We start from the raw sequence: 12,192 nt of genomic DNA, 5'->3' as shown, positions 1-12,192 counted from the left end.
TAGTTCTGGCTTGTAGGTGTAGCACTACATGTTGTGTTCTATATCTGGAGGCAATGACAGAAGCAGCAAATTACCAGTCGGGTGGCACACTATGCGAAGCATCGATTTTTAGCTTAGGTATTTTAAGGCACGCCCTTAATTACATTGAACACCCCCTTTGGAGAGAGACCCCAGTTTTTTCATCCCACTTAAAGCCCTGGAAACACCATGTCACAGTGGCACTGTGCATCATGCAGGACTTCCACTTTTCAGAATATCTATGTACAGGGGCATAGTGAGCCCTCCCCAGCCCTACCGCTTGCTTTAGGAGTTAAAGCAAGGGTGAAGTCCTTGATGGGCTTCTTCTGTCTGCAACTCAGCAGACAAAGACTCAGCTCATAATTAATGTGAAAAAGTGAGTAAGGTATGGGCGGATGGCTGGATTAGTGAAAGGGTGAATGGATGGGTGAATGGATGAATGAAAGGTTGGATTGATAAGAGAAAGGAGATGGACGGATAAAAGGATGGATGAGTGAAAGGATGGATGGATGAGTGAAAGGGTGGAAGACAGGAAAGTGAATGGGTGGATGGATTAGTGAACTGATGGATGGATTGATGAATTGGTGTGAAAGGATGGAAAGGGTGGATGTAAGGCAGGATGGGAGTGAAAGGGAGGGTGGCTGGACAGAAGGGTGGATAGATAAGTGAAGGAGTGAACGGATGGATGTGTGAGAGGAGTGAAAGGGTGGATGGATGAGAGAAAGGATTAATGAATGAAGGTGTGAAAGGGTGGATGGATGAGTGAAAGGGTGGATGGATGAGTGAAAGGGTGGGTGAGTTAAAGGATTGATGAGTGATCGGGTCAATGGATGGATTCATGAATGGATGCTAAATGAAAGCGGGATGAGAGAAAGAGGATGGATGACAAAGGGTGGCTGGGTGGATGGATGGATAAGTGACTGGATGGATGAGTAAGTGAAAGAATTGCTGGATGCGTGAAAGGGTAGATGGCTGGATGGATGAGTGGATGAGTGTACAGGTGGATAAGGTGAAAGGATGAATGAGGGATGGATGAGTGAAAGGGTGGATGGAGGGGTGGAATGGTGGATGGATAGATGGATAGGTTTGCAAATGGTTGAATATGGATATGGATGGGCACACAGAGGGAAGGACAGAATGAATGGTGAAAGACTGAATGATGGATTAAAGAAAGATTACACCTTGTAACCCTCATTATCTTAAGTACATTTCCTGTAGATTGACATTCACATTTATAGGATTCATTGTCTCTATATATATGTGTGTGTGATGCAACACACTCCGACACCCTGTCCTACTTACTTGGAATGAGTAGCACTTTATAAAAGAAATTACATACACATGAGAGGGTCTATGTGAAGAGGAGGGTGACCATTGGAGGGTGGTAGCAAGGCCGGACTGGCCGGACCGGGCATTTCCCTGGGAGGCTGGAAAGGGAGGGGGGACGGTTTTGTTACCACAAATAACCTGCACATTTGCTCAAAGCTGCGCGTATACTGAAAAACCACGAAGTGCACAATTGTCTCAACCTAATATAAACTTATTTTCACTTGTACTTAAGTGGTTGTTTATTTACTTATATACTATTGCACAACCTCTTCTGATGTGTCTGTAAAATTTACCTTTTGTCCGGAATTTTGACCCCCTGTTCTGAATTTTTGGCCTGAATTTTTACACGAACAGTCCTGAATTTGCACCCATGCCAGTTGGTCATCGTCACACTGCAGTACAGTGATTCATGGCGCTCAGGGGATAACACTGCCCACCAGCATCCTGGATTAAGACTTTAAAGAAAAGACCTAATGCAGTACTGTAGAATATTGTGGTCTCAGAAAAAGTGCATCACAACAGCGAGCGAGAGTCGTTTCTTTCCTAGAGAAGGCAAAAAATAATAGCCTAGGATGGACGTCAAATGAGACGCCACAATTCCACAGATGAGCCACCCCCCACAGCTGCCCCCTGCTGGACTCTTACAGTAGCTCATTTGCATTAGTGCTCATTTCCCCTGGCCCCACCTATTGCCCCCCACACACTATTTTATGTAAATCCGGACTCGCAAAGGTACCAATGCATTATTGAAGCTAATGATGCCCTACAAGAAATGTTAATGTCTATTAAGTTTGCATAAATGAATTACACATTAGCAGAGACGCAGGGAAGTCTGCCACCTGCCAATTTAAGCAATATCTGATCTTTTCTGTTTTCCAATTACAGGGACATTACTTCACAATACTTTCCATTTTATGAAAATTGCAAGAGGAAAAAAGGAGCGTAACGGAGCGAAATAATGAAGCAGATGAAATAAATTAAGGATATTTCAGTCTGTTTTCACACACACTGGGTAGCTATGGTAATTTGCAGTTAGGTGGGCAGTGACAGAAGAATGAAGCAGTGACCCCAAGTCACCCCGTAGAATGCCCAGTGATTAGGGCTCACATGAGTGCCAAGAGGTAGCCATTTGAGGGGTCCAAATGGAGTAGATGAGCGGTTTGCTGCCCTTTATCTGCACAATATATATATATATATATATATATATATATATATATATATATATATATATATATATATATATATATATATATATTTAAAACACCGCAGAAACTAGGAGCAAAGGGGTATAATAAGTATAAACATTAGGGTCAAACCCGGTTTCATTAGAAATGATTATAAAATTGGAAGACAGCAGGAGCGGCTCCTTCGTAGCGGCGGAGCGTCGCCGCACTTGTCAGAGTCAGTCACAGAAAAATAAAATGGTAATGAAACCATAATATCATTGTATTTTTCTGGGACTGACTCCGACTGGCAAGCTGTGTAGAGCAGGGCCGGGCCATGAAAGGGAGGAGTAGTGGGCACTTAGAAGTACGCATGCACGTTTGGCCGGCCAAACAGATATGTGCACTTCTCTTTCTCAAAACCCAGCTCTGTTCACAGCCGGGCTGAAGAAAAGCTGAAAGCTCCCAGGCACTATCTGACCGGCAGACCTAGCCACTCAGACCAATCCTGGTGTTGCTCTCATAGCATGAGAGCAGCGTCTGGATTGGGTGGGGAGACTGTGCTTTCAAGTGACTATGAAAGAAGCACTGAGACGGCTTTTCGCGTTTGCAGCAGGAACAGGTCCGTTTAAAAAAAATGTTTCCCACGTCCTCCCCTGCACCCCTTGCCCCCCCACTTGCGTTCTGTGGCGGCCACCACTGGAAGACAGTGGACTAAACAATCTGTCCTAAAGTTAATTAAATGTGTGCAAAGATGTATAATGGGTGACATGTATCACAACAATATTTTATGTACAACAAAGTATTCAATACCAGATGATACTTGGGCACAGTATAATAAAATTACATTTAAAAAAAGCTCAGTGGTTTAAGTGGTCACAAGATGCTGGTGAATGAAAAAAGTGAGCAACTGAGAAATAAAGGGGACAACCAAAATGGTAAAAAAGTTTTGACAATATACAAAAAGAGCATCCTCTAATAGTTTTAGGCAAATTAACAGTCCAGATGCTCCTTCGAAGCCAATTTGTTCTGATAAAGTAGTTATGCCGATGAGGTTCGAAGGGCGTCCACATACAAGGGGCACCTTAACAATAGCACAGTTCATAACTACAGGATTTGGTACAAGGCTCTTGTGGGGCACAAACAAGGATATAAAGGTAGGAAAACAGTCTTGGGTTTGTACATGAAAATATGCCTATAAGGCTTCACCAAGTTATTCACCTGCATGTTACAGCACTGTGGTTCTTTCTTTGATAAGTAATGTATTTAATATAGCACTTAATACCACACTTCTGCCACATCTAAGGTCTGCGAATAGCAGATGGCACTGTTATCCAGTTTATTAATGATCATGGTGGCAGCTAACACATTACACAAGATATCTAATACAGCCTGACAGCAGGCTATGCCAGCCATCAAAGGCCCACTCCAGCGTTAAAGGCCCGTGCCAAAGGGGAGGGCCTTTAACAAGGGAGTAGGACTTTAATGGCAGTTTAGCCCAGCTACAGAGGGCTATAGGACTATAGGACTATTAGAACATTCTTCCTTCTAGGGGCAGAATGTTCTAACAAATAAAACAAAGCCCTGTAGGAGCCGAGGGGATAAAATCCCCTTGGGCTCCATGAGGCCTTTGTTGACTGCAACAGCTGTGAACGACAACATTGCAATGTTAGAGCTCAGGCTTCTACAGCCCATTAAAAGCCCAGAGCACTCCATTGTCTTCAATTGAGCTCCCAGCAATCCAATGTTCTAATATCTTTAAAGTCCCCGTTTTAGGTCAGGACGGGTACGTCCTTCAGCCACCCAGCATGCTCATAGGTCCTGCACCTAATGAGGACAGGAACTAGATTTTAAATCTGAACCTTGTTACAATAATTAAAGTCAATAGAATCATTCATACTCGCATGTAAACAGGTGAGTAATACACTATGTAGTGCACTCTGTAAGATCAGAGCGCTTGGCAGGGTTCACCGACTTCTGCAGAGGCCATAACAAGTACAATAATATGGCAAATTATGCAAGGCATGTAAAAGCACTCAATTTCCAGTACTCACACTGCACGCTCAGTTTCTGCTGTATCTGTAGGTCCTGCACTGCTGGATGGTCCACCAAGCAGACCACTGCCACCCCATCGTCTTCGCGGCTGACTGTCAGTGAGACCCGACTCGTCACTAGGGACATCTTCTCCTCCATTGGCCTTATGAAGGACTCCCCTGTAGGTAGAGAAAGGATCCAGAAGTGACCAACAACCCAATAAACACCACGTGGAATTAAGTTAGGGCCACGCAACACCAAGCACAAAGTTGCAGATCTGAGCTACAAATGCCCTTTAGCCTAAAGTGAAATGTGGAAACAAAAGGATGTGCCAGTGTCTCAGAAAGGGTGACAGAGCTTGGATAAATTGATCAAGTGAGTGTCATATCTACGAACAATGGCTTTGCTGGCATTAGAGGTATTGCTCATGGCTCAAAGAGCCAGTCAGTATTCGGATGTCAGTTCGGGTTGGACTGTTCCCATGGAGAGCAGGGTCAGGGCTGATTTGCATGAGGCTGGGTACAAACTGGAATCGCATGGTGGGCAAAAAGCGATGGATTGAGGACCGCGCTCTTAGATATCCCAGTGAGGATACACTGAACCCTGGCATGAATGCTAGATGATTGGTGGTTGCCCTACTGAAAGATAAGGCGGATTCATTGGCATCGGGGGCACTAAAAGACCACTCTCTGAAACAAAATTTGGAAGCACACCGCTTTAAAAGGTATTTGATATCTGCGTAGAAGATGAGAATGAGAAGTTAACTCTGCTACTCCTGGTACAAAAACTCTCTCCCATAATCGATCAGCAAATACCAGCGCCAGACAGCGAAGGACTACTATAGCTGCTAAATAAAATTGTGCACAATGTTTAACACACATTTAGGTGTACAGCACACATGGGCATAGCTGCTTCCCACGTGCATGTGCACACCATCATCTGTTAAAATAAATGAGCCAAACATTTTCATTCAATGGACCAGAGGCTGTGGGGAGAGGTGGAGATAATGGAAAAGAACCGACAGACCTTCACAGCTGCCAGCAAACTGAAAACCACAGAACGGAGGGTCTGGCTCTCTGCCTCATCATTCACCACACTGCAACGCACTGCCTCACATAATATGATAACCACAACTCAAAACACTTCCCACATTTGACCACAAAATAAAGACAACACCCTTCCAAACACACAACCTAGATGGCTTTCTCATTGCTACACATGTAGGAAAATACTATATAAATGCGACACTATAATACAAAAATACTTTCTATGTCAAGATTCTCTCCCACTTCCATCTTGTGAGTAGGTTCCAGGACAAGAGAACAGAGTCAGGGAAGAAGTTGGCACTTAAGATTAGGTCTAAGCACACCATTACTGTCGAGTGTAGAACATATCAGCCATATTAATACTTCAGGAGGAAGCCCCACGAGTGTATGCATTTTAATCACTGCATTTATATGAAAAGGTTTATGTAAAAATTATATATGAAAATTAGAAATGTTAGGAAATAAATCATGCTAAATGGAAAATAATTCTTTCTGGGTATTTCCACATTGGATTAAGTCCATTGATGAATGTAGATGGGATAAGCGGGAAGCGCTATACTGAGAACGGAAGCATGCCAGGACGTACAAATACTCCTATTTTCTGCATGTTGTTTACCACATAGATATGCTGTAAATAATTTACTTCAGCTTGCACCATGGAATCTCCCCATCAGCACTGCCAATGACGGCACAATACAACTAAGGATCACGCTGCTACAGGTGTGACAGTTCAGACTGTTCCAGGCCCCCAAAGCTAGAAGAATGGCTTGGAGGGCAGGTATTAGTCATTGTTAAAGAATGTTGAATTAATAATGACTATTGTGCTCATTTCTGAAGTGACCGGCAGCACCACCATGTGGCAGACTGTCATAAGTACTGATGTTGACAAGTGCCGGTGCAGAGTACCAGAAACCGCCGGCTCAAATTAACCACTGCCTTTCTGTTGGACTTGGCCTTTTCCCCCAAAATTTTTCGCTTTTGCCCCCCTAATTTGAAATGTCTCCCCCATGGGATTAAACCTGTGTAGGCCATGAGTGGTGTTAAATTGTAATGCTATGTAATGGTGTGAGCACTTGTAAATTCCCCCCATTGTAAAATGCACCTGACTGAAATGTCCTATGTTTAAAATGGATGCCATGGCCATGGGTTTTGCCACTGAACTGCCATAGGTCAGCGGTCTAGATATTACCCAGCTCCCCCCAGCTTTTGGAGGGAAAGCCTGGCACCCAGGGTGCTCAACCCCTCCCCTTGAGCCAGTTTAGGCCAGCTTGGCCAACATTCTAGAAGGTTCTGGCACTGCCTGGGAGGATGGTATAAGTAAGGGGGATGTGCCACCAGAGAGTCAGTCAGCGCTGGGACAAGAAAGAGAGGGGACCTGCTGCGAGGAGCTACCGCCACATGGGCCTGTGAGCTGGGCCCTGCACCCCTAAAAAACCCCTACTCTACGGTCCCCTGGGCCCCTGACAAGGGAGGGGGCTTGTCAGGTCCCTGACACTGTGGGGACCGGGAATTACGCCAGTGCTGCGAGGAAGAAGCACCCAGGAGGTGAGGAGTGGGACTGCCTACCCCCCCTTGAGAAGCTGTGGCCCCTTTTTGAAGCACCATGGGGAAGATTGTGCCCCCAAAAGAACTGTTGCTGGCTGAGGTTCTGTGAGGCCCTGTGAAAGCGCTGGGCCCTGGGACTGTTGTGGCCCCCCTAGGGCTGTAAAGCCTGCCTGTCAAGCGCTATACTGGCGAAGCGCTGGGGAAGAGTTAATTTCCTGCCCCCTCTGCGTGGCCTGAGGAAGGAGCTGAGGTTGTGGGCAGAGGGAGAAGCAGTGCGCTGTGAATAGCGCCATCCTGCTGAGGAGAATCGTGCTGGAGCAGCCTACCCTCGTTTTGGCGCGCTGTCCGCCATATAATTAATTAATTAAAAAGGGAGCCTACCCCTTATTGCCGCCGATATCACCGCCGCAGCCCGAGTGTTGGCGCTGCCTTGCGCTCGTTGTAAATAGGCGAAATCACCGCCGCGGCCCGGCGCTGCCGAGGGGACCCCCACTGCTGTGGGCATCGTCGCGGCGGCCCCCGGTGCCAGGAGAGGGCCGCCGAAGTGAAGAGAGGGCCGCGCTAGGCCCCGAGGTCGTCAGGTCCCCCATCACGTGACGGGGGCCAGGCCGCGTCATCGGCCCGCCAACGCCGTGCACGGATTGGCCTGCGCGGCCGTGACCTTTGAAGGCCGCGCAGGGATTGGCTGTCGGCCGGGAAGGCTGGGAGAAGCCGAATCGGAGCCCCGGGTCCCTGTGAGGTAGGAGGGGGACCCGGGTGAAGCGCCGGTGCGGGGCCCCCGTGGTCGAGGGGGAGCCCCGAAGCAAGAGCGACCGGAGCGGGCGCCCACCCCGCCGGTGAGTGCCCCCGCACTGGAGGGAGGAGCCGACGAGAAGCCCTGGGTCCCCGTGAAGGAGGGGGACCCAGGTGAAGGGTCAGTGCGGGGCCCCTGTGACTGAGGGGGAGCCCCGATTACTAACAACCGGAGCGGGAGGCCACCCCGCCGGTCTGTACCCCGGAGTGAGGGGCCGGTGAGAAAGGCGGGACCGGGGCACATTGTCGGTGCCAGCCCCGCCTCCCCTAACGAGCCGGCCGAAGGAGCAGAGTGCCTGCGGGGCTCCCGTGAGGACGAGAGAGCCCCGATTGTGCCGCCTGGAGGCCGTAGTGAACCCCCCCTCCCCCCCCGGCCCCTGTGAGCAGGAGGGGCTCGAGTGACGCCGCGGGAAGGACGGGGGCCTCGAGGCACATTGCCGGTGCCTGCCCCCTCCCCTGGAAAGGAGCCCTGCGTCCTATGGTGGAGAGTCCCGGGTCCCTAAGGAAGAAGAGGAGCCCGGCGGAGGGCTGAAGCCCGCTGGAGGCGTTTCGCGGGGCCCCCATAGTGAAGAGGGAGCCCCGGTTGTGCAGCAGAGGCCTGAGTGAGGCCTTGCGGGCCCAGAGTGGCCTGCGCAGGATTGAGGAGCTGAGCCCCACAGGGAGAACCAAGTGCAGCCGGTGAGTGGGGCCTGTCTTAAGTTGGTGGAGGGGGGGGGGGGCAATGGGGTACATTGCCGGTGCCCGCCCCCTGGGACTGTGTTACCTTATTAGGTGCCCCGTCTGGCAGAGGGCACCTACAACTTGGGCTCCAGAAGGATTGAACTGTCCTGACTCTCCTGCACTTAACTGCCCCACCAGATAAACTTGGGATTGCCCTCATTGAATACTACTGGGGTGGAGAGTATCACCCCCCCCTTTGGAAGATGTAGATCCCTGCTGTATGGGTTGCCCTGAGGTCCCCCAGTTATTACGGGGAAGGAAATGTTTAAGGGTACCCCCTGTTGTTGATGTTACTGATGCCAATGCATATTAATGCTTCCTGCCTGATGTTTGATATCCCTATGCTGATTTATTGCAGGTGTTCCTGTATGTTGGGATTTACTGTGATACCCTGAAGTTTTCCTTTACAGGGGTCGGGCTGGAGTTTTAGTGCACGGTGTGTACTCATGCTGTTGGTATTTTGCATTACAGCCTATCACTAAGGATGAGAGCCTGAGTTGGCCCCGCCATATTGGCCCCAGGTTCAATGTTAATTTAGTCACATTTTTATTTCCAGGTATGGACTTTCAGACTCAGCCCTTACTTCCCATGTAAATAATCCCCCCCTTGATACACTTGGCTCTGGTGCCAGTTGGCGCCATGTGATGATACCAATGTTATGCATTTTTGCTTTGCAGGTTGGAGGTACTAAACTTCTTAATTTTCCAACTCAAACTGGTGTCCTGCCTCTTTTGTGGTGTGCCTGGGGTGTCGTCTGGAGGTACTGCATGAGTGCTTCACATGTCCTCGAAGTTTGGCCTGCCCGCTTGGTTCCATGCTACCCCCTTGGAGATTTGGGTAACCCCATTTCTTACACTTTCGGAACCATTTAACCTAAAAGTCCTACATGCAGTCACGTTGGCAAACTCCTGAAATATCAGGTTGCATCTTCAGCAGTTGAGCTCGCAATGCAGATAGCTTGAATAGAGCCCTGCAATAGTGTCTCTTGTTCTAGTGCATGTATTCATGATTGATCTTAGAGGTGGCGGCGAAGCTTTAAACCGAAGATTTGTAATCCGATGCAGAAAGAACCAGGCCAAACAAAACCTAGCTGCCAATATTATACCCCTCATGGAAGTGCACTAGTAACCTTCTAGCAACGTCCATGAAAAAGTAGAAGCAACAACGCTTTTCATTGTAACCAAAGTCCTGCACAAAATACCCTTCAGGTGCTGCTACTTCACACAGAAGTACAAGACGTCTCCAGTAAAGAACACTTGATCAGTGAGAGGTCAGCAGGCCGATGATATCCGGAGAGACAAGATGGCGGGCACAGCTAGACTGGCGGTGGAGAAATGGCAGCGTACCCCAAGCCTCAGTGTATTCCTCAGAGTTGATTAATGAAGCAAAAAACATACTACATAAAAACATACTACACGGTGCGGCATAAAAAGTTCCAGACTGGCCAGTCTATATATTCACTTTAAAATATGAACCACCCAAGTTATTCATGTGCAATTTGGACAGAGAGCAACTAAACAGCAGACACCACTATCAATAATACAGACATTACTTTTATAATAAATGATCAAACCAGGCTTAGCTACAGGCTGGTTCATTGCTTTCTTTACTTTTTTTTATGCACTTATTGGGTTTTACATTGTAAACAGCAGTTGCAATTGGCAGAGACCACCAAAATGTTAAGCACCCTGTTCAGGCAACTCATGCATTCCTTAGTGTAAGAAAGCAAATTAATAAATGGACAGTGCATATGGAGCAGCAATGTAAATGTAAATGTATTTCGATTTATATAGCGCACAAATCACCCAGGGGTCTCAAGGCGCTTGCTTAGGGAACCCGTCCTGGTATTCCCCTGTGAGATACCCCGGCAGGGTATCCACAAGGTGAAAGCCAGGCATCCCGCCGCGAGGGGCCGTAGTGGAGATTAAGCAAGCTATTGCCCAGAGTCGCAGAGTGTGACCCCGTGAGTCGAGTAGGCACCGGAGCGAGAATTGTCGAGTCCGTGGAATTTTGAGCCCGAGACCCGCCGAGGCGGGGAATAGAACCCTGGTCCACGGCCGGTCTCAGCTTCCGGGTCTGCCGCCTCTAACCACTGAGCCACGCTTCTCCACAGTGCATAATAACTAGCAATGCTAGTTATTATGCACTAGTGGAAGTCAATAGCGTACTGCTGCAATGTAAACGGGGGTGAAAACTAGGAACTGGGGCAGAGGTAGGGTTAGCACATGAGGAGGCAGCGATAGGCCATATTGATCGAATGAAAATGATGTATTCATGGGCTGACGAGCAGGTGGAACTATGTATACAAAGCGAGGGAAGGTGAAAACAGCAGTCAGGCACAAGTGTGGGGTTCATCTCGGATGCGGAAGGACATATGGGTGGCATGTTTAGGCCAAGGTCGTCGCAACCCATCTCCAGTAAGAATTGCGAGAGGAGGGTAGACCATTGGAGAGAGAGAGAGATAGGCCGATTGCGCAAGTGTCAAACCTCTTCATAGCAAAAGACATCCTCCTCAGCAGTGCTCCATTTATGTCACTCCCCATGCCATGCGGTCACTGAGGGGGTGGGGGGTGCATTGGAGAGAACCATAGGAGTGGGAGTGCACGTTTGGCGAGTAGGAGCACCAGGGCTGCGAAATGGGCATGCGTCTTATGTTGTTTTCTATGCTTAAAAGTGCCCACGGAGCACGCCTCCCACGTGTGGATGTCCGGTAATTCCGTGACATCTTGCAGGATGGTATGAACCGACCGCCAGTAACTCTGCAGAGCTGGGCAGGACCACATGTGTGGGAGATTTGAGTCAGGGATATGGCAATGAGGACAGTTCACCGGGGCATCAGAAATAGCGATTAAATTGGGCTGGGGTGAGATACACTCTTTGGAGTATTGAGTATTAGATATTTTAAAAACAGGAGTTAGAGGAGATCAGTTAGGGGAATACGAATGCTTCTTTCCATTCCCGATTATGTAGTACTCTCACGAAATCATCCTCCCACTTGTGCGGCAAATCTACAAGGGGGTCTATCAACAGAAACCATGCACAAGCTGGTGGATGAAGGCCACACCACAGCGCTGATCCTTTTAGATTTAAGCGCGGCTTTCGACACTGTAGCACATCACATCCTGCTGTAGTGTCTGAAAAAAGGGGGAGTGAGGCAGAGCTCTGGAGTGGCTGGAATCGTTCCTCCAGAATCGCAGCTTTCAAGTAGCCCAGGGACCATACCGGTCGAAGAGTGTCAGGCTGAATCAGGGAGTCCCCCAAGGCTCCAGCTTGAGCCCCACCCTTTCTAATCTCAACGTAACACCAATAGCAGAGATTACTGAAAGGTTTGGGATGCAAGTAGTAACCTACGCTGAGGACACCCAACTTGTGGTGTCTCTTGCCCAATCAGATGGAGCAGCAGCCAATAACTTCTCGATGTGCCTACAAGCTATAGCATCCTGGATGGCCAACAATTGCTTGAAATTAAAAGGCAGCAAGACAGAGGTGCTGGTGGTGGGGAACGCACCATCAGTGAGGACATCGGCATAGTGTCCACAGGTACT

The 12,192-nt window shown here is 48.5% G+C and overlaps 1 protein-coding gene across 7 annotated transcripts in view; it reads right to left on the bottom strand.

Annotated features, from left to right (window-relative positions):
• The window catches only part of CADM1 (cell adhesion molecule 1), a 678,445-nt gene that overhangs the window by 110,648 nt on the left and 555,605 nt on the right, over window positions 1-12,192 (bottom strand). For all 7 annotated transcript variants that reach the window (XM_078681871.1, XM_078681873.1, XM_078681874.1 and 4 more), the window contains one exon: window positions 4,565-4,723. In XM_078681871.1, the coding sequence (XP_078537997.1) occupies window positions 4,565-4,723 (159 nt within the window). The remainder of the gene's footprint in view (window positions 1-4,564; window positions 4,724-12,192) is intronic.

The sequence above is a fragment of the Lissotriton helveticus genome, chromosome 3_1, assembly GCF_964261635.1.
Source record: "Lissotriton helveticus chromosome 3_1, aLisHel1.1, whole genome shotgun sequence".
Classification (NCBI taxonomy): domain Eukaryota; kingdom Metazoa; phylum Chordata; class Amphibia; order Caudata; family Salamandridae; genus Lissotriton; species Lissotriton helveticus.
The sequence above is the reverse complement of the archived record's forward strand: the minus strand, read 5'-3'. Positions and strand labels throughout refer to the sequence as shown.